Source organism: Lytechinus pictus, chromosome 3 (assembly GCF_037042905.1).
Source record: "Lytechinus pictus isolate F3 Inbred chromosome 3, Lp3.0, whole genome shotgun sequence".
In the NCBI taxonomy this organism is placed as follows: domain Eukaryota; kingdom Metazoa; phylum Echinodermata; class Echinoidea; order Temnopleuroida; family Toxopneustidae; genus Lytechinus; species Lytechinus pictus.
Genome location: NC_087247.1, coordinates 72,123,556 through 72,146,137, shown reverse-complemented (window position 1 = coordinate 72,146,137; position 22,582 = coordinate 72,123,556). Strand labels below are relative to the sequence as shown.

General features: G+C 35.5%; 1 protein-coding gene across 1 annotated transcript; it reads left to right on the top strand.

The window, feature by feature from the left end:
• The first annotated feature begins 1,484 nt into the window (after positions 1-1,484).
• LOC129256740 (muskelin-like) lies at positions 1,485-21,349 on the top strand. Its single transcript, XM_054894910.2, has 10 exons — positions 1,485-1,567; positions 4,188-4,257; positions 4,428-4,570; positions 8,188-8,276; positions 8,658-8,767; positions 9,189-9,326; positions 11,380-11,572; positions 16,126-16,238; positions 16,872-16,985; positions 18,992-21,349. The coding sequence occupies exons 1-10, from the start codon at positions 1,485-1,487 to the stop codon at positions 19,151-19,153; spliced, it is 1,215 nt and encodes a 404-aa protein (XP_054750885.2). The 3' UTR covers positions 19,154-21,349.
• Positions 21,350-22,582: the final 1,233 nt, after the last annotated feature.

The following is a 22,582-nucleotide window of genomic DNA, read 5'->3' as shown; positions in this document are numbered from 1 at the left end:
CTTTCTTTCTTTCATTGCATTTTGTCCCTTCCCGTTCTCAATTTCACCTCCTTGTGCTGATAATGACTTGAAAATCGATCAGTGCTTGGCTTGTAAATCATTGTCCCTGTTCTTTTGCATCTCGCCCACAGTTCAATGTTTAATTAAAGGTCAAGTCCACCCCAGAAAAAATGTTGATTTGAATCAATAGAAAAACAAGCATAAGTTGAAAATTTCATCAAAATCGGATGTAAAATGAGAAAATCTGTTTGGCATTTCCAAATTTCGCATAGCCTAAATTTTTCACAAAATAGTTATATGCACAACTCAGTATTATGCAAATGAGAGTTGATGATGTCCCTCGATCACTATTTCTTTTGTTTTTTTTATTGTTTGAATTATATTTCAATTAGAGATTTGAAAGGACCAAATTGACTGAACCATAGAAAAAATCCACAGCGGTTAGGCCTATTCCACATTTTCAGGAAAAAGTGAAATTATGGGGAAATATGATGATCGAGGCCCTATATCGACGTTACACCCGACTCACATTATTATTTTTATTGTTATTTTGGTATAGGCCTATTTAGTTACTGAGATAGTGGTTATTACTATGTGAAATGGCCAACCAATTATGGAAAAATATACGATCTAACTGAATAACATTATTTACAGAACTTTATCCAATAAATTGATAACAAAAAAAATAAGTTCATTATTTATTCCATAGGATAGCCAGTTTTCTGAAACTCGGCATGCTGAACTGTAGTAGGTCCATGGTTTTATAGAGCTCGACTGAATCAAATCATCTCGGGACACGCAGGATCTCTCCATGTACATGACCAGTGAACTGAACTCTTCATGACCTTTTATTAGGAGGCCTATACATCATGTACGAGTATTTAGTATACAAGATCAGTGCAATGTCCATGGTTATGTTGACATTATTACGTAAAGTCTCCACATGCACTATTCAACACACACAAACACTCATACACATACCGTACACCCACGCACATGTGAATGAAATTCCCGGCCAGGCCTACTGCATACGCAGAACATTCATCCAACGTGCATACTGTACTAGTCTATGAATTCAGACCCAATTAACCCAAAGAGGGTTTATATATCATTTTAGTGAGAATTAAATCAATGCATTTCCAAAACATAAACAGGATGCACAATCTTGGAATTTTCTTTGAATGTAAGGGTTCTTTCTGTTGGTTTCATTTTCCTTTCTTTTCTTTTGAATCATTAGAATCGTAAAATAATTTTTTTTAATCAATTTTGAAACAACATGAGCTGAGGCTATAACGCGGGAAGTCGGAGGAACAACCAAAAAAGAAGTTTTTTCCAATTCTGTGCTGTACGTTGTATTCAGAATTACAAATTGTTCCAGTGTTATACTGGCAATTAGAGAGCAGATACTTGTGTGCAACAGCTATCATATCGTGGTTGAATTTTTTTAATGGGGACGATGGGACGGTCGAGGTTTGTTTATGACAATGGTACGGTACCGGTATTACGCAATCCCCCCAGCCAAGGGCAAGTTCAAGGAAGGTAGGAAAACGGAGTGGCGTTGCATGAGGTACGTACTCCTAATATCGATCAAGGCTGTTTAGATCTAAAGTCCGCTCTGCCGTTCGTAGTAATGTGATACAAGGAAAGTCAGGAAAACGCAATGTATGAGTAACAACGCAAAAATTGTGATCAGCGGACTACATTATCGTTCTCGCGTAGCACACGCACGGCAGCAGCGGTGATGCGCACTGTGGTAGAGGCATAGTGGTGGTGAGTGTCTGTGCTAAGAGGTGGATAACTGGATTTGGGTGATAGAGGGGGGTACGTTACAATGTTGAAATTACCTTCTCGGGAAACCCGACAGGGTAAAATTCACACATATAAGAGCATAATTTATCGTGTAAAACACCTTTTCATTTCATATCATCCACATCATGGCTGTTTTAGGACATACACATTCATATAATATACAAATTAATTAGAATGGTGACAGGCCGATTTTGAGGAATTACCAAAACTATCCACCCTCTTTAAGAAATTTACTCCACAGGGAGATTTTGTGTCGCTTACATGTATTTTGTTGTGATACTGATATCAAATTTTCAATAGCAATACTTGAAATATACTACTGACGACAAAATGTGGTCACAATCGTCACATCACCAAACTGTGCACATGTTGGCCTTTAAACATCACTATTCCAAATGGTTTTACAAAATGATCCTTGAATTCTGACATTTCTTCTTGAAATACTTAATAGGGGAGATCGGGGTTAGTTGGAACGCGGGGTAAGTTGAAACATTGTAATTTTCTTTAACGCCTGTAAAATAAATTTATTTATGCTGCCCTCAATTTATTGCTATTAATAATACAACAGTGTTGTATTGTTAATAGCAATAAATTGAGGGCAGTATTGCATAAATTTATTTTACAGGCCTCAAAGAAAATTACAATGTTTCAACTTATTCCGCGTTCCAACTAACCCCGATCTCCCCTACTATGAAAAGTGTTTTAGGATCCTCTGGGAAATATTTGCATTACCGTATTACACCATCTTGGCTTTTGTCATGGAAAGCAGTTGTGCACTGCTGTTTTGAATATCATAATGCAGGCATGACTGCCAGTAGCATTCCTCTTGTTTTCTCTACACTTTTGCAATATTTGATTATTGCAGTCTCTGTAGAAATCTTGACCTTCAATCACAGTCCCAAACATCAGACTGTACGCTTTAAAAATATGAATTCAATCAGTAGTGCGTTGTTTTAGGACTAGGGTTGCAAAGGGCTGGAAACTTTCCGGACATTTTGGAAAATTTCCATGGAAATTTTCGGGAATTTGGGGAATTTTCTGGAATTTTCATTTTTTCACAAAAAGTGATATATATATATATATATAATTTGATATCCTCAAATATTATATTTTCATTTGTATTTAAACTATTCTTCATTGTTAAAATTGCCCAGGGTATAAAATATTCATCAAACTGTACATAAATACATTATAGTACAAGTATGTATCCAGTAATTTGATGGAGCATAATATACAAAATGAAGCTTTTAATTCAACATGAACAAAAATAAAACTTTGCATTACACTATTTTTTTATTTTTCTTTAAATGTCAAGGTGTTTTTTAATATACATGTAAGAACCTGCCTTCCATTTACCATTACTTAATAACATGTTAACAGAACAGTGCCCCCTACATGTAGTCTGCATGCACAGACCCTTATTGAAACTTTGATCCACAAGTGGGCCTTCACACAAGACTAGCACGAATACAACTTTCTATTGAACAAAAGGACCTTCTGTACACAAGTCATTGGCAGAAACCTTAGGCTGCATATTCAGACGACATTCCTTGAGTGAAGGGTTTGCACTAGTCTGCTGTGCAAAGCCTTAACTCGAGTTAAGGGTCTGAATGTGCAGCCTACTCATGTCTTGTGTACTGAAGGCCCTCTCACTCAGGAAATAGCAAGTTTTGTATGTGGTTATGTGCTAGTGCCTAGTCTTTGTGGAGACCCACTTGTTGATCAAGGTTTCAATCAGGGTCTGTGTTTGCACAGCAGACTGATCCCATCAGCAGCTATGGTACTGGCTTGAGTCTTTTAATAGAAAAATCAGGTCCAGGAAAGAACAATGTTAAATTACTAATTTATTTATGAGATGCCCCCCTCCACCCCCCAAAAATGGGGGGGGGGGGCAAGAAATAACAATATAATGGCTGACTTAAAAAAAAATCAAGATGAATACACTTTCACAAATGGGGAAAAAACATGCACTAAGTTTGATTGAGATTAGTGATTGTTATTAATTTCATATCTTTTGTGATATTAATTTGCTGACGAAGCACAATCAGTCATCATCTCCCAGGGTACTTCTTTCAATTCCTGTATGTGAATATCAGAAAATTGCCACTTTTTGAAAATTCCCAATAAATTTCCGTTTATTCCCATGGAAAGGTTCCACTGCGAAAATTCCTGGGAATTTTGCAACCCTATTTAGGACTCCTTCCGTAAGTCACAGACCAGTTGTAATATGTGGGGATGTTTTGACATTGAACCTTCAAATTCAGATTTTGAACACTTGTTTGAATCGTCTGGAAGTTCATTCAGCTATCTGCCTATTATGCTGCAGGAATTCACATTTTAAAGTTTGTGTGATTTGTAATTTTGTATTTTTATAATAGGAATATACTCCAAGATAACTCTAAGGATCAGTCTTCAAGATGGTCATCGGATAATAACTGTACACCCCAGGTAGGTGAATTTATCTTTCATGAAATTTCAATTTATTGAGATCATGTTTCCATTTTATTCTGAAATTCATTTTTTGTGGGGGGGGGGGAGGATGTATATCATTGCAGTTTATGCCTTTTAATAAAGAATCTTATACACCTTCTGTTTGTTTTGCATGTAATGGTGAGCAGTACATCATTCTCAAGCTGGAGTCTTGTTGCTTGATGGACAGTATCACTTTTGGAAAGTATGAGAAGCCACATGTGTGCAATGTGAAAAAGTTTATCATCTATGGAGGACTGACAGTAGACCACATGGTTGAACTCACATCGGGGTAAAGACCCTTTTTGTTACTTACTATAAAAGGACTTGAATTAATCAAAGGCCATTACCTTTTATGCCCTTTTACGATTTATTTGCATTTGTGTTGTCATGTGCCCTACTGTGTAGATAATTGGCCTCTTCCTAAAAAATGTCAAAAAATTTAGGCCCAATATGAGCTAAACCATGGACCTACATGGAATTCCTTAGTTATTAAAAAAAAAATCACTATCATGTGACTGTCAATTATTATCTGAATAACATTCTCTTCATATTTGTCTAGTCTGATCAAATGATGGTTGTTGTCAATCAGGCCACAGATTGAAAGAAGCAGTCTGTGAGTCAACATTGATATTGCACAAACTGCATGTCAGAAGATTTTAAATCACTTAAATCCTGGAAAATTATTAATGTGCATAACTGTTTTACAATTAGTAATCTTCCCTAGTTCCATGTGTTTTATTTAGAAAAGTGTAGACATGTTTCAAGTGAGAGGCTGTATAATGATTGATTTATAATCCCATTTTTGTCTCGCCTGCATAGCAGAGCAAGGCTATAGGCGCCGCTTTTCCAGCAAAGACGGCGGCGTCGTCAACCTTAAAATCTTTACATAAGGTTAAAGGACAAGTCCACCCCAACAAAAAGTTTATTTGAATAAAAAGAGATAAATCCAACAAGCATAACACTGAAAATTTCATCAAAAATCGGATGTAAAATAAGAAAGTTATGACATTTTAAAGTTTTGCTTAATTTCACAAAACAGTTATATGCACATCCTGGTCGGTATGCAAATGAGGAGACTGATGACATCATCCACTCACTGTTTCTTTTGTATTTAATTATATGAAATATTCTAATTTATCTTCATTGTCAAGTGAAACAACGATTGATTCCTCTCTGAACATGTGGCATTGGTATTGTTTAATACTATATGGTTCAGTGAAGTTGGTCCGTATTGTCAAATTTGTAAAAAATGAAATATTGTATAATTCAAACAATAAAAAACAAAAGAAATAGTGAGTGAGGGACATCATCGACCCCCTCTCATTTGCTTGTCACTGGGTTGTGCATATCACTGTTTTGTGAAAAATATGCGAAACTTTAAAATGTCATAACTTTCTTATTTTACATCCGATTTTGATGAAATTTTTAGCGTTATGTTATTTTGATTTTTCTCTATTTATTCAAATCAACATTTTTCAGGGGTGGACTTGACCTTTAAGTTTCTGAAATGTCATCATAATATAGACCTAGTTCATGAAACTTGAATTTTAGGGTAATCAAGTGTTACTGAACATCCTGTCTGAGTTTCAGATCACATGACCAAGGTCAAAGGTCATTTAGGGTCAATGAACTTTGACCATGTTGGGGGAATCAACATCGAAATCTTAACCTAAGGTTAAGTTTTTGAAATGTCATCATAACTTACATGTATATGGACCTAGTTCATGAAACTTTGGCATAAGGGTAATCAAGTATTACAGTCCTTCACGTTTATAATTTCGTGGAGCTCAATAAATCGCTCTCCTTATTTTTCTGAGGAGCTCAATTGAGCTCCTCAGAATCGCTCTCCGTGAGGAGCTCAAATCAATTTATTACAATACATGTATGATAAATTGTAGATTTTTCTTAACATTGTATATATGCAGTAGCTGTGTTAGCTATTAATTAATCTGTGGTGAAACTAGGCCTGGGTCACGTCAATACGTTTACAAGATGTCGTATGCGCTACTGCTAAAAAATAAAAAAAATTAAAAAAAAAATTGAAAAAAAAAAAATTGCTAAAATTTTACATTTTACATCTTTAAATCCATGAAAGGCCTTCTTTTTTCCATAATACCTTGAAATTACTTTGATTTAGTTGAAAACTATCAGAAAAATGAAGAATATTCACCTCTTTCCCGACTCTGATTTGAACTTACCTCGGTAAATATTGTAGTCCCACATGTAGACTTTCATGGTGCTGCCATGAAAATCTACATATGGGACTACATGGGACTGCAAATATTTACCGAGTTTAAATTAAAATCAGAGTCGGGAAAGAGATGAATATTCTTAATTTTTCTGATAGTTTTCAACTAAATCAAAGTAATTTCAAGGAATTATGGAAAAAAGAAGACCATTTCATAGATTTAAAGATGTGAAATGTGAAATTTTAGCAATTTTTTTTTTCATTTTTTTTTTCATTTTTTCTTTTTTTTTTAGGAGCGCGATTTTTTGCTCTCCTTATTTTTTTTAAGGAGCGCGGTAGGAGCGCCGGCGCGATCGCGCTCCTCAAAAATGAAGGTCTGGTATTACTGAACATCCTGCATGAGTTTCAGGTCACATGACCATGGTCAAAGGTGAATGTTTATGGATCTAGTTAATGAAACTTGGACAGGAGAGTACTCAGGTATCACTGAGCATCCCATGTGAGTTGCAGGTCACATGACCAAGGTCAAAGGTCATTTAGGGTCAATGAACTTTGGCCATGTTGGGGGTATTTGTTGAATTTCCATCATAACTTTGGAAGTTATGGATCTAGTTAATTGAAACTAGGACAGAAGAGTAAGTATCACTTAGCATCTCATACGAGTTTTAGGTCACATGACCAAGGTCAAATGACCAAGGTCAAAGGTCATTTAGAGTTGATGAACGTAGATTATGTTGGGTGAATCAAAACAAAATCTTAACTGAGGTTACTTTTTTTATGAAATGTCAAAACTTTGAAAGTATATGGATAGAAGTTCATGAAACTTGGACATAAGTGTAATCAAGTATCAGTGAATATCCTGCATGATTATGAGGTCACATGTCATAACCAAAGTCAATGAACTTTGGCCATTATTACTTGAAATTTTATGGATATCCATGTAGTTCATGAAATATGGACATAGTGGTACTGGTAATCAAGTATCACTGATCATCTTGCACAAGTCTTAGGTCACTTGATCAAGGTCAAATATCATTTAGGGTCAATCAACATGGAATGGTGTATTTTGTGAGTAATTATATTATAGCTGTTTTCAAAGCCAGTACTGCTGCTACAGTGTAAGCTATATTGAATCGCTTAATGTAGGCGAGATTGCCAAAGGCGCTATACTTTTTTTCCAAGTTTCCTCCAAATATACCAGGGATACATGGGAAGTAGAGATTCGGCATCTCTCAATGTTATTGATGTCATTATGTGTGTGCAGAAGTTTTTGAATCTGTAATAACACAAAAATTGCCTGACAAGTTTGCTGCTATAAATCTAAAGCTTGTTGATTGAAAGGCATATATATCCTAATACAGAACATCTAAAAAACACCTTGTGGTCACTGTATTCATAATACCTGTGCATGTAGACATGTTCTCATTAAGATGTACCTAATCAGAAGGCGGTGACTGTCATTGCATCAAAGGAAGGCTCTTGTTTGTCATCCATCTCTTTGTAGGTCCATGATTAAATAACTTTATAAAACAACTCTACATGTATAAAAACTGTATTGAACATTGATCAGATTGTTGACAGCAATATTTTTGACGAATGAAATATTTAATAAAAATGTAATGTTTCTATGTCAATGGTCCTATAAGCCAGAAATAACTTTGCTTTATTGTTTAGAAAGTGTTATATTGATCTATTTCCCTTTTTGATTCATTTTCTAGTGGCCTCAAGAATGATAATGTGAAGGAGAGTTTTTCACTCAAGTATGTTGTGAATGGAAATCCAGTGCCTTGTCGTTATATCAAGATTGGTAAGTTGACAACAGTGATAATTTATTATAGAATTTATAATTCTTTTGAATGACAGTTTCATATTGAATTGTGGGAAAATTATGATTAATCGTTGACAGATCATGAGCAAATATTATTTAGAGAGAGAGAGGGGGGGGGGGGAAGAAATAGGTACATGTAGACGTAAAAAATAAAAAGAACTAAAAGTAGCTTTGAATATAGATTATCAAATAAGTTGGTTACACTTTTTGAATTCTTTTGAAGTTTGAAATTTTGTTAACATATTGATGAAAGATGATAGTACCCATTTCATTTCTTTTTTTTCATTCTAATGATTTTAATTGGTATCCTATTGAATATCTTAACCAGATTTATTATTCCTCTCTATTATATTTGAACAGTGCCTCTGCAATCATGGGGACCTTGCTTTAGTTACAGCATCTGGTACATAGAATTAAGAGGAATAGATGATCCAGATATTGTACAACCATGCCTTCTTATGTATAATGAGGTTAGTACAATGTTTAAAACTTTCCTAATAGTGCAGAATAATCAAAACAATTGCTCATATTTACAGCATCATGATAATGAGATCAGTCATTTCAGTTTTCAATCTGTGAAGTGTTGATTTCAATTTATTTGCTCTTCATGATAGTATAATACTGTGTAATATTATCTATTTTTATATTGAATGTACTTGGTACTTCTCCCTAGTTCATTTAACAGTTCTGAGTTTGTTTATATTTAATTGAAATTTATTTGTTGGTTGTGTTTTTTTATTACTTATTCACAAATATTGTTGAATATTTGCTTTGTTCTTTTTTTGTTGATTGTAATGGAATATGTCATTTTTAAGCTTGTTAGGATTAGTCAGCCTGAACACTGAAAAATATTTTTTTTACCTTTATGTTTATTCTCTTTTTCACCTGTAGTATCGAGAAAGCCAAGCTATCAGATTGTGCCTAAAGCACTTCCGTCAGAACAACTACCATGAAGCCTTCCAGAGTTTACAGAAGAGGTCGAAGGTCAACTTAGAGCATCCATTGCTGACAGAGTTGCATAGCAAGCTGGTGAGTGATCAGCATCAGTCCATGTATTATGTGAATGATGATAAATGCACTACAAGTCTGTTATTTATTTCAAGCATTAGAATTGAGCTGAGAATAATTTCATCTTTTGAAAACAGATTATGTGCTGTGTTGGCTGTGTGTACATATATTACCATCATAATTACAAAAGTTTATTGATCTGATTCATGCCACTTGGACATGAGAGTAATCAAGTATCAATGAACATCCTGTGCGAGTTTCAGGTCACATGATCAAGGTCAAAGGTCATGTAAGGTCAATGAACTTTGGCCAAGTTGGGGGTATTTGTTGAATTACCATCATAACTTTGAAAGTTTATTGGTCTAGTTCATAAAACTTGGACATAAGAGTAATCAAGTATCACTGAACATCCTGTGCGAATTTCAGGTCACATGACCAACGTCAAAAGTCAATTAACTTTGGCCATGTGGGGGGGTATCTGTTGATTTACCATCATAACTTTGATAGTTTATGGATCTGATAGGGACAGTGATTTTCCGCGATTGCGGAAAACGGACGGAATTCACGGAAAGGGTGTTTTGAAACGGAAAGTGTCATTTCAAACGGAAAATCACGGAAAACGTATTTTCCCTCAAAATACACAGAATAGCAACAGAAATTACTCCAAAATCACAACAAAATGAGAATATTAAATGGCCACAAAACCCCAGAAAACACGATCTCACTTCGCTACTTTCATGACAATTCACACATCGTGACTGCACTCGACATCAGCACACTTGATTGTACCCCGCACCGTACCCGTACCCTGCCGGCGCCGGGTTGGGCTTCACATGCACACACATATCGTTCACTGCACGGTCGTGTGTTGCTGCCCTCTACGTTTGAAGATGTAACAGCACGATATCGTGGTCTTAAAATCCAAGATGGCGGATTGGCAAAAGCCGTTGACTGATGATAACGATGTCCAAAAAACCCCAAAATTATCGATGAAATATCATTTCACCGTGAAATAATGCTAATAATGTGAAAGGTGAGGATGTATGCATGCTAAATGGGGTTGGAAAAATATTTTATGCACCCGCATAGATCCGATTAGAAAGGATTCTATTGTGTTGTTGGTACAGTAGCAGATACAAATTTTGACCAGTGCAAGTGTTGTGATTTTGCCCCGGGATTTTGCTATTCAATGTGTAAACGGAATTGTCACTTTTCCGTGTGTACAAAGTCTATGGGGAAACGGAATTTCCGTTTTCTGACATGCTGAAACGGAATTTTAGATTTTCTGAAACGGAAAAGGCAATTTTTTGAAACGGAAAATCACTGTCCCTAATCTGATTCATGAAACTTGGACATAAGAGTCATCAAGTATCACTGAACATCTCATGCGAGTTTCAGGTCACATGACCAAAGTCAAAGGTCATTGAACTTTGGCCATTTTAGAGGTAATTATTAGATTGCTGTCATAACTTTCAAAGTTTATAGATATAGTCTATAAAATGTGGATATAGGGGTAATCAAGTATCACTGACAAGTTTAAGGTCACACGATCAAGGTCAAATGTCAATGAACGTAGTATTGTATCATTATATGAATTGTGTTTTTTGTTAATAATTATTTTATAGTAAGTTTCAAAGTCAGCACTGCTGCTATATTGAATCGCGTGATGCAGGTGAGACAGCCAGAGGCATTCCACTTGTTTCTCCCTGAACATGTGAAATTACCATTGTTTAACCTTCTATGGTTCAGTCAAGTTGGTCCTTATTTTCAATTCTGTAAACATTGAAATATTTATAATTCAAACAATAAAAATCAAAAGAAATAGTGAGTGAGGGACATCATCGATTCTCTTATTTACATGTGACTAAATTGTGCACATAACTATTATGTGAAAAGAAGCAAAACTTCAAAATGCCATAACTTCCTTATTTTACATCTGATTTCGATGACATTTTCAGCATTATGCTTGTCTGATTTTTCTCTATTGATTCAAATCAACATTTTTGTTAAGTGGACTTGACCTTTAACATTACTGCATGTATATCAATTATCATTCTTTTATTCTTTCCTTCAGGTGAGAGAAGGTGATTTTGATAGATGTGAACAGATCATTGATATAGCTTCACAAGATGGTCTCTTCAATACATATATTGCTAATCAAGATTATAAGCCTCACTGGAAGCTTTTATCACCCCTTACTGTTTGTGAAGATGAGAGCAGACCCGGTATGAGAGGTGGACATCAAATGTGTATGGATGTAAATACAGGTACAAATACACTCACTCTTCCATTTTAGCTCAAACAGCTATACATGCTTCCTATGTATAGAAATTTATTGCATGTTATTCAAAGTTTATACTGTGCAGCACATTGAATTGGTACCATATGCTTCTTGATATCTTATTTTGTTGGGTGTAGCATGTATCAATATCAGTCAGTTTGATTGGTTCCCAATGAATGTTGAAATGTTCAGGATGCTATTGATAAAAAACAATGTCATGGGGTTTACAGTATGTCAAAAAAAGTTTATAATTCCTGATATTATGTGTATGCTATTTTGTTATTTAGATGTATAAATGCTGTAAACTATTTACTTATTATTGTAGCTCTTGTAGATTTATACAAGTTTAGTTTAATATATTTGATTTTAAAGCGCATATAGAGATTTTGATAAGTATTAATTATTATGCGCTTAATAAATCCAACATTATTATTATTGTTGTTATTATTATCATTATCACTTTTACTATTATTAGTGTGTAAGCTTTTTCGGTATACGGGTATTAGTAATACCGTTCGGTATGAACGTCATACCGGTATGGATACCGCAGTTAAAATTTCAATACCGAAATACCGTCATACCAATAGTTGAAAATATAATATCGGTATTTTCTTCTGTATTGTCGTCTATGGGTATTTTTACAGTAAAATTAAGCCAAAACAATAAGTTGTTTGGCTCTCTCAACGTATTTAATGAAATCAGAATCCGATAATCTAACCTCGAAATGAACACATCGCCCCTGAACTAATGTCTGAGCTCCGCTAGCCGGTGCATAAGGCCTCGGCCCCACCGCTACGTAGGCCTACATGGGGTGCATGTCGGCTCCATGCACTTGTGCACACAGCTACAGAAATTAAACAAACGAAGCCGATCGAGATGGGGAGCATTTCATGAAGATTTTTTCAGTGGTTTCAACACAGATTTGCTTTTCGCCAATCACATGCGAGGGTTTGTCATAGCTTGTAACATCCCTCTATAAACAAACAAAATCACTGACAAAACTCTTTTTGAAACACTTCCCAGCCTGCCTTTTGACCACGTGGTGTCTTCAACAAAGTATCAACCTTGGGGCGTTGACTGACAAACCACAGCCACAGGGATTAACACTTGTTTTTTTTCTTTATGCAAGTTTTTTTTTCTCGGACTGCTCTTAACTTGTTTCAATGGGATTTTCACTGAGTTTTTTTTGGGGGGGGAGGGAGGGGGTGCTGGGCATCGACACACAAACCACAGGGATTAACACTTTTTTTTCCTAGTGCAAGTTTTTTTCTCGGACTGCTCTTAACTTGTTTCAATTATGACAAGTTTACTTTTATACAGCCTGCTACAAAAGTCGTTTGACTCCCCCCCCCAAAAAAAAAAATACAAACATAAATATAAAAAATAATAAAAAATAAATAAAAAAACAATGAAAAAAAAAATGTTGACAACAGGAAAAAAATGTTACGCCATCCCTCTTGGTTTATTTTGAAAATGATCTGTGAAGTGATCGTGAATGGAAGGAAGAAAATGGCTGGAATATTTGTGTGATTTGTGATGGGTGCTTTATCCTTTTTGTGCATGTGCGGCCATGAATAAAATGAAATAAACTATTGGATTGATTGTAATTTAAATTTATGATGGACTGGTGGCGTGATAAGATGATGATCAACTTAATTTTGGCATGTGTGAAAGATAGAATTTACATTATTAAAATGAAAAAGTATTAATGATCAGGACTTGGGGGGGGGGGCAAGAGAAGAGAGAAATAGAAAAAAAAGGGGAAGATCGAGACTCGGAGAAGAGGAGGATGTTGATTGTTTGTGGTAAGAGAGGGGTGGTGACGGGGAGAGGATGGGCCGATGGGAAAGAGAGAGTGAGGAATTAAGGGGCTGGGGAGATAAAGAAAAACAAAATCAAGAAAAAAGAGTGAGAAAGGCAGCCGCGGGATAAGAAGTCAAGGGGGAGGTTTTTACTTTTTTGACAACATGTGGAGATTCACAAGAGGGAGAAAACATGGCCTGAAGGGAGTTAGCTAAGAGGGGGGGGGGGGGGTTCAACACAATGGACATAAGAAAATTTATTTACGAGACGTCAAAATTTTAGGTCAACAAACTTTGAACCTTCGACGAACACGTGTTGATGTGAGTGGTAAAAAAAGGGGCGAATCTGAATGTGAATGAGTGGGGCCAAATCGGTGAAGGGAAAATCACGCAAATCTCCTTGACTGTTTCAGCAGGGAATTTGGTGCTTGGAACTTGGGGCATGTACACACGTTTAGCAAAGTAGCAGTGAGTAGGTGCGGTGTAGCATTTGGTAACTTGACTACATCTAATTCATTTCAGCATGGAGATAAGATTAATTGTACCACGTGCTTGCTGAGATAATTTCGCGCATGTGCACAGGTAACTCCCTCTCGCCGTCTCGGTGGAGCCGGGAGAGAGCATGATCGTATAACTTTTTGCTCAGGTCTTTAATAGTTGGGACTTGAAATACGATAATTTCTCATTTTCTAATCTCTCTTTAATAAACAAATCATGATTATTTACATTTGAAAATCTAAGGTTAGTGGTGACTTGCAAGGCTCAAGACAAGTCTCAACTTCGTCATATTTAAATTTTTTCAATCTATGAAAATATGTTTGAGAAAGTTTCTGTCAATGAGAACGGACCATACTGAGCATTCCTCAGCTGACCGCAAGCATCCACTCTTAGTTTATCCGAGGCCATATCAGGGCTAAACATAAAACAAACATTGGACAATCGCTGATGTGGTTTACGGTACACCATGTGAAGTGTTGTAGAAACAGTGGATAGGAGAAGAGAAGAAATTGATAGGCGAGAAAGTGGAGATTTGAGAGTAGAGTATTCTTTCTTGAAAGTAGTCCTGAAAAGGACTGTAAACCAGGAAAGATTGATGAGTTGAGAACATCTCTACTCGCCGACTCAAGCCAGCATCTCCTCACTAGCTCTACTACTCAAGCTGTTCTCAACTCATCAATCTTTCCTGGTTTACAGTCCTTTTCAGGACTACTTTCAAGAAAGAATACTCTACTCTCAAATCTCCACTTTCTCGCCTATCAATTTCTTCTCTTCTCCTATCCACTGTTTCTACAACACTTCACATGGTGTACCGTAAACCACATCAGCGATTGTACATACCACCATGCAAACCTTCAAACAACATCAAACATTGGACAGTTTGCACAATAAATTGGGAATTTACACCGGTATTAGTCGGTATACCGGTATTGAAGCAAATAGTAATACCGGTATTAAAAATATCAATACCGAAAAAGCTTATTAGTGTGTGTGTTTCAATATTGTCTGAATATCAACAGTATTTCCCTTTTCACAAGCTTCACAATTGACATTTGACAATTCTTAGAAGTACTTTGCTACAATAAACTACTAGAATTTATAAGCACAAGAAATTACAATACTCTGGAAATACTTAACTTTCAGAACAATCAGCATTTATAACAAACTGCTCTTTCAAATCAATTCATTTCCAATGTATTTCATTTAAAATCAAAAGCAATTACAAGGTAAACTATATATACAATAAAATTTATATATACAATAAAATTGTATGTGGAGACAGCTTGGAAGAACATTGAAGTCTTATGAAATGCTGCCACCAATGATACAAACAATTAAAATCAAGTAACATACGAGAACATATATGAAAAGAGAGCGTATTTCAAATAAATATATATAACGAGATGATACATATTAAATAAATTGATAGTTTAACAAACCTTACAAACCCTAAACAGACATAACATAACAAACATAAAGATGAAGATGAGCCTGATAATTTACATGCAATTTTGTAAGAGTAGTTTCTTCTAATTTTTTTTAAAAACAATTAACTCATTGAGTGCTTCGTGCACGCTACGTATCCTACTATAACATGCCACACTCGTGCTCGCACGCCTACTATTGATTGCTTTGTGCTTGCATTTTTTCCTACCCTCGCCTGCTTCGTGCATGACTGCGCACATTCGGAATTACAATCATTGTTACGCCGTTTTGCATTGTATTGCGCATTGCATGCACGCCGTAATTAGCACTATTGTGTGCAGTGCGAACTCTGCTTTCTGGCAGATCAACTTATGCGGTTTACATTCGACTTTCGAGTATTTCTACATTATTTACAAGATATTGCTCCGCCTCCGAGAGGGAAGAGACCTAGGTTTTTTTATCCATACAAAACACTCCACAAAATGGAACCACTTGATACAACTAATATTTTAGCGGTAAAGATAATAACCAATCCATATAATGAGGACACCATTATAAGAAGTATGAAATTTCCTACAACTTAACTACACAATATTTTGTGGATAAACTAATCGTTAGAGAGTTACAAGCAATTGTAATCATGACTATTGAAAGGAGTGAATACGACTCGCGATCCCAAAATCAATGTGGCACAGGGGATTAGCATCGGATTAGCACTGTGGCGATGGGTTAGTAGTGTGTATGGCATGTTAAGAGTTAATGAAGGACTTAATTTCATTTCTTCATTGACATCCCCTTCCTACTGTTTCTACAGAGATGATCTATTTATTTGGTGGATGGGATGGTACAACTGATCTCGCTGATTTCTGGGTATTCAGTGTACAGGAAAATGAATGGACATGTCTTTCAAAAGACACTGAAAAAGAGGTGGGTATTTAATCTTTTCAATTATTTACTAATTTTTAGAGGATGTGTGATTCTCAGAGTCAAGTCAGTTTCTTCTCCAAATGATGAAAATTGAAAGTTTTAAAACATCTATTGTTTTCTCAAAGGACTGGAAATTTTAACTTATTGCTGATGATTTTGAAATAGATAATATAGGCGAATTGACACTTAGACACCACTTAATTTTATCCTACCATCCTTACTATGAGAAAACTATCAATAAAATATGATAGTTTGTATTAAACTCAGAGTGATTATGCATGGTCAGGAAGTGTCTACAGGTAAATATGAATTGCAATATCTGTATATATATCAATTATTTGTATGATTTTTAGTTCAGCATTAATAAATCCTTCCATTCGTTCATAATTCAGCTATCCATAGTCTGATTTATAGATATAGGAGATTTATATTGTCTCATAAAATCTTGTGTGCAACCAAAAGTTAATACATGTAGGCCTACTTCAAATTTTCTTAGTGTAGTAGGTTTCACGGAACACCATGTATCTTTCTTGGGCATTTTTTTTTTTTTGGTTTAGTATTGATGTGCACGATGTATTTTTTTGTATTTGATATAGAAGTTTTATAATTTTTTATTATTATTCGTGGCTTCAGGGTGGTCCTTCAGCTCGGTCATGTCATAAGATGTGTATTGATCCAAGGAGGCATCAGATCTTTATCTTGGGTAGATACATGGATCAAACCATGAGGAACACTTCTCCATTAAAGGTTAGACATGATCAGCATCGTACATGCTCATTGCTGTAGAAATGATTTGCAAACAAAGATTTTCTATGCATTAGCCAAGCGTTCTCGACATGAAAGGATAATTTAAATAACTGAAGCAATTATAAGGAAGTATTGGTATGTCAAGACTGAAAATATTTCAACCTATTTTAGACTATTATTAGGCATTTTATCTGGTTACACGTAAGTGTAAGGATTTGAGTTGGATTGTGTGTAAGAGCATTGAATTTGATGTGATAAATATTAGTGCTGCCACCAAACGGATATCCGAACGGTTTCCGCCTGCGTGGACGGACAACGGTTTTCATTTTTCGGGTTCGGGTATCCGTGGACACTGATTCACCACTTTCCTGTCACAAAAACTCATTAAATTTAGTAAGACTCACCAACAAAATTTATAAGTTTTAGTCGCCAATATAATCACCAATATCAATTAACCTTCTTCGGTAATATATTCCTGCCGAAAACCATAGTTTTTATATCAGTTTTGAAACATGACCTTATATCAGTTTTGGAGCATGACCGTCTGTGAATGGAGTAAAGTTCCGTTCTGACAACGATGGCGATTTTACTATGGTGTCGCTTAAGATCGTTTTTCTTTCCCGTCTTATGTTTTGATGATTTCAAATGCGTAACTCTTCGTATATTTTCTTACCTCGACTTTCAATGCGAGTGAAGAATGAAGATAATTTGAAACCATTTAAGCGTCAAATAAATGTTGATCGGGTTACTCAGGTGTGTCATGTTGTTTTTTGTAATTTATTCATCAAATGCAAAATGAATTCTACTTTTTCTCACAGCAACTTTTGTTACCAATGAAGATGATTATTTTTGATTGAATTAATATTTAATATATAAATTACAAAACACACATTTTCCTTTATTTCAGTTTAAATGGCATATCCACTATAAATTTTGATATCCATCATCATGTAAACAACAATACTTAAAAGGCGGTATATCGTGCCAGAAAGAAAGTTTATGATGTGCGCCCGCCGAGTATGAGGTCCGTTGTGAATCGACGTGTTTTGCAGTAAAACTTACTGGTGATGAATGTGAGTGATTAGTAACTGTTACTGTGATTAAAGTCTTGAATCTTCTAAGTGTGATTATGTTTCAGAAGTTGAGAAATGAGAAGCTTGGCTATAATTTGGGGAATGAGGAGAAACCCGACATGAAAATGAAAATATTCCAAGTACGATCCCATCTGAAGGTGTAGCGAGTGTAATGTGACCAAATATATATCGGACGATTCACTCCAGACACAACCAGACAGGACAGCACGTGCGTGAGCTGAATGATGTAGGCCTGTCTGGTTTTAGACTTTTAGTAATAGTAGACTCGCACTTACACTCGCCTCGGTCAAATTCATTGCATCTTATTTCATTCGATCGGAACTAAAAAATAAACACACATACTCTCGCAACCATTAAATGGGATCGTAACTAGGCCCGACTTGTATAACTCAAATAATAGTCATTTACTAATAGCTTACACAGTCATACGAACTACATTTGTAGCCGTAGCCTCACGCTAACTCACATTAGTCAAATCCGATTGCAAAACAGATTCAACCCAAAATATTCAGCTTCTCGTAATTTTGTGGTTTTCAGAAATATTTTAATTAGCGCACGCTGACTCTCGCCATCATCGGATAGGTTCAAAACTCAAATATAACTGAAAATCTTAAATATAACTCAAACAAGTGCAAATGGATATTATTTTTTATATTTCAGGGTAAAATTTCGCATACCTGTCCGCCGTCCGGTTTTCAGTGTTGGGTATCCGAATATTGAAATATCCGTTTCAAGTCAGGCCTAATAAATATCTTCATTCTCATCAGAATTGCCTACTTTTTTGGTGTAGTTAGTAAAGTGAAATGGGTAGAACAAGCAATGAATAATAACTAGAATAACATGAACGTAGTCTGATATTTTTATTCAAGATGTGTACTAATCTTTAGAGAATATATAATATTTTCTATCCAGAGTGATTTCTACGTGTATGACATTGCATCTGCTAAATGGACATTGATATGTGATGACACAGGATCTGAGGGTGGTCCAAGACTAATCTTTGATCATCAAATGAGCATGGATTCAGAGAAATCTACTATCTTTGTATTTGGTGGTAGGATTCTTACAAGGTAAGATTTAGTTTCCTTCTTAAGATATAACTTTTCTTCCACAGTTGAATCTGAGATAAGTTTTTGTCTCGCCTGCATAGAGAGCGAGACTACAGGCGCCGCTTTCGACAGCGTCGTCAACATTTAAATCTTAACCAAGGTTAAGTTTTTGAAAAGTCATCATAACTTAGAAAGTATGTGGACCTAGTTCATGAAACTTGGACATAAGGGTAATCAAGTATAACTGAACATTCTGCCTGACTTTCAGGTCACATGATCAAGGTCAAAGGTCATTTAGGGTCAATGAACTTAGACCATGTTGGGTGAATCAAATCGAAATCTTAACCAAGGTTAAGTTTTTGAAATGTCGTCATAACTTTGAAAGTATATGAACCTAGTTCATGAACTCCTGCCTGAGTTTCAGGTCACATTAGAGTCAATGAACTTTGGCCAGGTTTGGGAAATTTATGGATTTGTTGTCATAACTAGATCTAGTTCATGAAACTTGGACATACATGTAAGAGTAACCATGTATCCCTGAATATCCTGTGCACGTTTCAGGTCACATGACCAAGGTCAAAGGTCATTTAGGGGCAACAAACTTTGATTTTGTTGGGGGCAGTGATGTATGACTCGAGTCTGATTTCGCCGGACTGGAGGGTTCATTACTCGGTCTCGGACTTGGGGCCCATGACTCGGCTACGAGACCGGATTAATTTGGCGCTAATGCACACAGTTTCCATACTCCTAAATTTCCCCCAAATTTCACACGTACACAATATTTTCAAACATCACTCATCACACAAATTTCAAGTCAGATCACAGAGTACACGTTACCCGTATTAACCTAACTAGTAGGCTATTGCCTATGCAATACTAGAATTCGCAGTACATGTTACGCGTCGATATAAAACTCTATGATTAGTACCTACACTGAAATGAACTTACGATAAAGTGGCATTGTTGCCAAATTGGGCTACACAGACTCTGTGTCCACTAAAGGGCATTTTCACAACAGATGGACACAGAGGCAAAAAAATCAAGTTGATATTCATGTCAAATGCTTTATGTTTTTTGATAAAACAAGACCTGAAGTTTCTGAGACAAATTTTTTTCCGACTCTGGCAGCCATTTTTTATTTCAAAATGGCTGCCAAAGTATGGATACAAATTAGTGTTGAAAATAGTATATTGATACATATTTTGTTTTGACAGATTTTTAAAGAACAGGTTTGATCATGATGTTTTTGCCTGTGATTTAGCTTGCTATTATAACACTTTTTAAAATCCCACAGAAAGAAACACCAGTAATTCATTCATCTGATTAAAAAACATTGATATGAAGTATGTGATATGGTATGTAATGTCAGTTACCAAAAACATGAACTTTTTTTCTCATTTCCTGGAAAAGAGGATATATTATATGAAACTCGGTAGATTTCCTCTCTAGGTAACACCCCTCCCTTCTACACCAATATTAAAGATTACCAATTAACAATGAAGCCATAGGGTACCATTAAATATATGTAATGTCAGTTACCAAGTGGAAAATGTAATGTCAGTTACCGAGATGTAATGTCAGTTACCATGATAAAACGTTGGTTACCAATATTGAAATACAAATATGTGGTAAATTTTATGGTGAAGAAATATTGTATACTTGTTATTTAAGTCTTTCACTTTAAAAGTCACACCAGAAGGAGCTTGCTATTGACTTTTAAAAGGTATAGTTCACAAGGAATACTATATGAAATTATGAAGGAAGTTGCATTTCCATCCTGCAAAAAAAATTACTATGAAATTGTTTTGTACATGCACTTACCAAGTACCTAATTGTTTGTATCAGACAATTTCTTGTTTGGTTTTTTTTTTGGGGGGTAGGGGGTACTTTCCCCAACCTATTGCCTAAATCTGCAAATTTTTTTAAGCTTAACATTGTGATGAAGGGGATTTCCAGGTTCCCTTTTTTAGTTTCTAGGATTCTTTTGAGCATTGCCTCACTAAAAGTAAATTCCTGGTTTTTATACCTGTTAGTAGTGTAGATGTGTGATACAAGTTTGTTTTTGGTTTACAAGTATAGATGAAAAGTGAAATTTGACAGCTCTGATCAATGTTGCATGGATCTACTAAAACTGTGGGGTTTTTTCAAATTTACAAATAGTTCAGTTTCAATTTAGAAGCTGGAGTTTATTTTTTGTTGACAGCTTATAAAAGAAATTAGCAAAGAAAATGATTAAACAAATTATGAAGAGAATTGAAATCCGACAGATATGAACAAGCATTGCTTGCACTGACCAGAATAGAAATCAATAAAACTACATGGCTGCATGAGATTCGGTTGAGGGGTAGGGGAAGGCGGGGTAAGTTGTGACACTTTTTGCATTTTGCATGTTATAATTGATATGACCAATAATATTGTAGAAATAAGTACCTTGCCTTTAAATTTGATTATTGGGAAATATTTTTCACCTATATATAACCTTCTACCCCCACACTTAAAGTCAATGTGACCTTTGAAAAAAACGATGTCAAATGGCTCAACTTGCCCCATATATGGGGTAAGTTGTGCCCCCCTCTGGGGTAAGTTGAGCCACAAAAACTATGTACAAAATCTATGCGGGAAGAACCAGCATGTCATTTTTTATCTAAAGTCTTTTCACTAGCTAATTCGCTGTAAATACTTACACCCTCTATAAGTAAAAGAACTGTCGTGTGAATTTGCTCCTTTCTGCCTGCATATCAATGGCTATTTAAGGTTTGTTTGTTTTTCTTATTATACATTACCATAAGAATTACCATGGCTCAACTTGCCCCATGTTGGTTGGCTCAACTTACCCCACTCCGAACTTCATGCAATATTTTCACATCCGCACATTTTTTATGCATCCATCTTGTAAAAGACCATGACAAGAATGAGAATCTATATCTGGACTAACAATATTGTTCTTATTTCTTTATTATATTTAAAGACATGTGTGTGTAAAAAGCAATGATTTATTTCACACCCTTTTTTACTTTTTTGACTGAAATTTGTATTTTTCCCTCTAAAAAAGTACTTTTTGTTTCAAAGTTGAAAACAATGTGGTGGGTTAAGGGTTATGTAATGGGTCATCAATACATGACACCACCATAATGTCTGACTGATTCATTATTGGCCTGGGGGTGGTGGCTCAACTTGCCCCTATGCTCAACTTACCCCGCCTTCCCCTACATGTAGCCTAGGGGAGGAGACCCTTATTCATTTTGCCTTTTTTGAGGGGAGGGGGAGGTTGGAGAAGGAAAAGGTTTAAAAAGTCAATATAAAACTGATGAATATATTAATGGGTGTATAATCAGAAAAATCCATGTGTACAGTCAATGCAATATTAAATTACTATAGGAAAACATGTAGCTGCTATGACCCCCCCCCCCCTCCCCCGGAGTAAGTAAAACATACATTTCTTATCTTTGGATAA